This window comes from Lipotes vexillifer, unplaced genomic scaffold (assembly GCF_000442215.2).
Source record: "Lipotes vexillifer unplaced genomic scaffold, Lipotes_vexillifer_v1.1 scaffold184, whole genome shotgun sequence".
In the NCBI taxonomy this organism is placed as follows: Eukaryota; Metazoa; Chordata; class Mammalia; order Artiodactyla; family Lipotidae; genus Lipotes; species Lipotes vexillifer.
Window position 1 is genome coordinate 640,822 of NW_006783561.1, and position 4,922 is coordinate 645,743.

The 4,922-nt window shown below is 47.3% G+C and overlaps 1 protein-coding gene across 1 annotated transcript in view; it reads right to left on the reverse strand.

Annotated features, from left to right (window-relative positions):
* The window catches only part of TLL2 (tolloid like 2), a 131,303-nt gene that overhangs the window by 32,125 nt on the left and 94,256 nt on the right, over positions 1-4,922 (reverse strand). Inside the window, exon 9 of the mRNA XM_007456189.1 lies at positions 3,272-3,387. Within this exon, the coding sequence (XP_007456251.1) occupies positions 3,272-3,387 (116 nt within the window). The remainder of the gene's footprint in view (positions 1-3,271; positions 3,388-4,922) is intronic.

The window sequence follows — 4,922 nt, forward strand, 5'->3', positions numbered from 1 at the left end:
TGCTGAGATGATTCCGGAACCCCTCCCTGCCGTGCCCCCGTCCATTCTGCACACTAGGTCTTCTGGATCAATCTTGCACTTACAGCTCATGTTTACCGGATCCCTCCTGTGCTCAGAAAACTTCAGCAGCTCCCTATGCCCCCATCTCATAAATTAAACTCTGATTACTTTCCAGAGCCTCCAGCACCCATCCTATGTGACCTTATTTCTGGGTGCACCTTGATACATCCATGCTAATGAGACCCTCCCATGCCTGGATAGGGGGCCCCTCCCTCCCCCTTGAGTCCTTCCCTGATTTCCCAGATGGATATGATCTTTCCCTCTTTGGAACTCCTCCCTCCCTATCTTAGAGTGACTCTAGAGCAGGCATTTTAGAGGCAGGCAGATCTGGATTTCCTCCCAGCTCTACCCTTCCTGGCTCTGGAATCTTGGGAAAATACTTGTCCTCTTGGGCCTTTAGCTTCCTTGTCTGTAAAGAAACATGCACACCATTGGGCTGTTGAGGGGACTGCACGAGAAACTGTACATGGCGTGTGTAGTGCTATGCCTGGCACATAATAGACACTTGATGAATGGCGATTTAAAACATCAAGCCACACTGAATGTACACTTAATGCACCATGAACCGGACACACAAAGTGCTCTTCACACAGGCTGCCCACCTTGAGTGTGTCCACCAGCTCCCTTGTTCAGGTCTCAGGACAAGGAGCACTGTCTTCCACAAAGCCCTGTGATCTCCTAGGAAATGAAGTCAGTACCAGAAAATAACTGGCCAGCTTACCTGCTGTGTTGTAGTGTGTGTGTGTGTGTGTGTGTGTGTGTGTGTGATGTCACTTTTCTTTCAACCTGCTTGTGGATTAGAATCACCTCAGAAGTTAAAAAGATACCAGTGCCAAGCAAATGCCCCTCCTTCAATTAAATGAGACTCCCTAGGGGTGAAGGGAGGACCCCAACTAAACTCTAAGTCTCTTGAAGACAAGGGTTGTACTTAGATTTCTTTCGTCTCTCCCACGGTGCTAGAATTCAGGTGGAAGGGCTCAGTAATCCTTGCTAACTGTTTGCAATATAATTCTTTAGCCTTTGCTTTTTAAAATTTCAGAAAGGAAACGTTATTACAACTTCCTTGGTAACACGTTCACAATCTGAATGAACAGATAATTATTCAGGCTAATTATTTAAGTATGTTAGTGAACCATAAAGACCATAGGGGAAGAGGTGATGAACAAGAGGTGAAACTCAAATCAGTCAAGTTTGCCGATGACCAGCAGCTCTGGGGAAGGCTGGGTGGGTGAAGCAGAAGTTGAAATAATTGGTGCTGGAATTTCAATGATATATTCTCCCTGCCCCCAGTCAGCAATAATAATTAAAGCTTGGTGAATCTCATGCAGTTCAAGCAGATCACAGAGCCTCTGCTATTCAGGGCAATTCAACAATTTAGGGATTTGCCAGATCCCTTCCTCCCCCTCCTCCTCCTTCCCTCCCATGGATGCCTCCTGCAGGCACAGGGACCTCATCTGCCCAAGGCAGACAGGTCTGAAGTTTCTCAGGCTCACGATGACAACCACACAGTCATAAATGCTTAGAGCCAGAGGAAGGATGTGTGCGTGTGGCTGTTGTGTGTGTGTGTGTGTGCGTGTGTGTGTGTATGTGTGCATGTGAGTCTGTGTGTATGAATGCATGTTCAAATGTCTATCAGCCTGTCCCCTTTGTGGAATAATTTAGGATGATAGTTAAGCATTCAGGCTCTCAGAGTCAAAATGCCTGGGGTCAAATCCCAATACAACAAACTGAGTAGCCTTAAGCGAGTCCATTTCCTTAACTGCAAAGTGATGTGCTAATAGCGCCAATCACATGAAGCTGTTGTGAGGATTAAATGAGAGACTCCACACGATATGCTGAGAATAGCGCCCAGCCTGTAGAAAATGCTCACAATGGTCTAAGCCATTGTTTCTCTCTAGTTATCACAGTATATTTAACTCAGCACTTAAGTGGACATTTTTTTTATAGTGATGAATTAGGAATATCTGAAGATTGGCTACAGGCAACTGAAAATCCAACACCTCCCACTGCACGCCCACCTGTAAGTTTTCCATTCAGCCGCTCATCCATCTACACATCCATTCAACAAATAATACTTATTGTATGACTCTGTGCCATGGGCTGTGTTGGGTGCTGAGGTGAACCATGTCTGTACTCAGTGAGCTTAGGGTCTAGAAAGGGGACGGCCAAATAGCCAGCAGTCATGATACTGTGAGACAAGCCATGACAGGTATGACTGCAGGGAGATAGACCCAAGGGCCAGAGATGCAAAAGTAGCTGCATCTAGGTTGAGACAACACGAAGAACCCTTGGGTTTGTAGTGAACTGTAGGTTCGAGGTGCAGAAGCCCCAGTTCCCAGTTCTATGTCTTCCTCTGAATGTGGGCAATTTAAAAAATGTCTGGGCCTCGGATTCCTTGTTCAAATAATGGATATAAGGAGATGAACCCTGCAGAAAGGTTAAGAATATACCACTCTTGGACCAGGGCAAAAGAGACCCCTGAGCTGGGCTCAAGTTTAGAGGGTCATGGAATCTTCGGAACCAAAGGAATGTGCCTATACAGAGTTTTCCCAGCTCCTAGACTGCACCTCAGGAGCCCAGGACCTTGGAATTCCCTGCCCAAATAGCCCTGAGGCCACTTCCAGGTGTACAAGGACCTCTGCCCTGGATCCATCCTCCTGAGGGTGGACAGCACAGCTGGCCAGTCCACCTCCACTGGAGAGGGAGCCAAGGAACAGCTGTTTGCAAGGTAGGAGTGGAGGGTGCTTGGGGTTGTGGGCTGGGGGGTGCCCTGGGTGCACCTAGATGGAGCTGGGGCTGGGAAGAGGAAGAGGGGCCAGCCGTGGTTGGGGGCTAGCTCTCCCTGTAGTGCCACCTTCCAGAACAGCGCTCCGAGGCATCAAGAAATTCTAAATTGGATCCTCACCCTCCAGGGCATCCTGATGGTGTATTTAGCAAGGTAGGAGGGTGGCACCTACTTTGTTTTACATACTGTGAGCTTGATTTATAACCCCTGTAGACATTTAGTACATAGGCCTCCATTTGTATGGAGGAGGCTGGTGGGAAAGTCCAGAAATCATGAACGTTAAGCAAGCTTGCCCAGTGACTGGCACATAGTAGGTGCTCATAACCTAACAGCTATCATTATTACTATTAATAATAATACTAGTTCCTCATGCCTCACTCAATGCAAAGAATGCGCTGTCATTTCCTGAGGTGGTTTCATACCTACCTTTTCCCCTGGAGTGACCGATATCCTCCAGACACAGTGGGAATAAGAAGGGTAGCCATTCGGGAAACCGGGTGCAGAAAAGTTTCCCGTCGTGTCCTGCAGGGTCTCCCCACATGCTGCACAAGCAAAACAACACGTGTGATCCAGGCATGTGCACACACTCCCCGCCCATGCAGCCCCCTGGACAGGGCTGCTGAGCAAATTCACCCCTTTACCAGCCAAAGCTCTCAGAACACCTTGGCAAAAAGCATGTCAGGCAGATTGACATTTTTCTGGCAAAATGTCAATAAAATAAAAGCAAACAAATGTCAATAAAAGCAAAAATCGGGCCTGGGGGCCGAAAAGTAACACCCCAGGGGTTTCTTCTGAGCCTCTCAGGATTGAGTACAACCTAGAGGTTTGAATCTCAGCTCTCTAGCCAGCTGTTTGGTGGTGGGCAAATATCCCAGCCTTGCTGGGCCTCAGTTTTCTTTTCTGAGGGACCTACCTAGAGGGTTAATGAAACCATCTGCATTACATGAAATGGCTCAGTGCAGTGCTCAGCACACTGTGAGTTCCCCCCTACATAGTGGCCGTTATAATTACTGCTAATAATATCTGTGGCAGAGAGAATACAAAAGTGCAAGCACATGGAGCAAAAAGAAAATGCTTTGAAATTTATTTCAGCTGTTAGTTGGAATCTTGTCTCTTCTTTTTCTGCTACCCACCTCTGAATGAGCTACGGAATAGTCAAGAAAACAGAGGAAAATGACCAGAAGCACAGGAAGCTGGAATATTCTAGAGTAGGCTATTCTGCCCTTGAATGTTTGAGGGTTGCCTGGAGTCTAGAACCTAGTCCTATGTATTTGAAAAATATTTCCCCTAATTTGTCCTCAAAAGAAAAGGTATCTCTATGTGTAAGCTTGGAAGCTGCAGCTTTTGTATCCTCTCTAGGGATTCAGACCCCAAAGACAGGTACATTGGTTTGCTGAGTGCCCCTCCTTTCACGGGGCCACCTCCAGAGCGTGGGAAACACACTTCCTTACATTTCTTTTCCTACATGCAATTCAGCCTCTGTGAGGCAACCACCTTTGCTTTCAGTTACTACTTGAAACTATTTGAAGATGCAGTTTTTGGAGCTGCAGGAAGGAAGGGCTGGAGAACGGCCCACATAGGCCTCAGGAAATCCTGGATATTGGGGCTTCAATATCATGTTACCGAACAACTGCCAGGCATCATGAGGATTATGCCCAGCAGTGAACACCCCCGAGGGTTCCATGGAAATTATTTTAGAATAATCATCAACGTTCTGCAAGAACATATACATTACTGTATGGCTCCAGGGTATTTACCAGCTGCTTCCAATCCTTCTGGGAAGTAAGAAAAGCATATACATTATAACTAAATAGATACTATGGCATTTCCCAGGGAACGCTATAAGGTTCCTCTTTCAATTCAGCAAGGTTATATGATACGTGTATCCTGTATTTCAGCCCTAACATGCCCCCAGATGACTAATAGCTGGATGGGCTTATTTCCCAGAGTGTCATGATGGAGCAGTCCCACACGGTCCTTTGAGCACTCCGTCCTTTGCACACGAGCTGGGGAAGCCAGAGACCTTTTCTGTGCAGGTGCAGGGCACAGATGGTCGGGGGGGGGGGGGGGGGGGCCG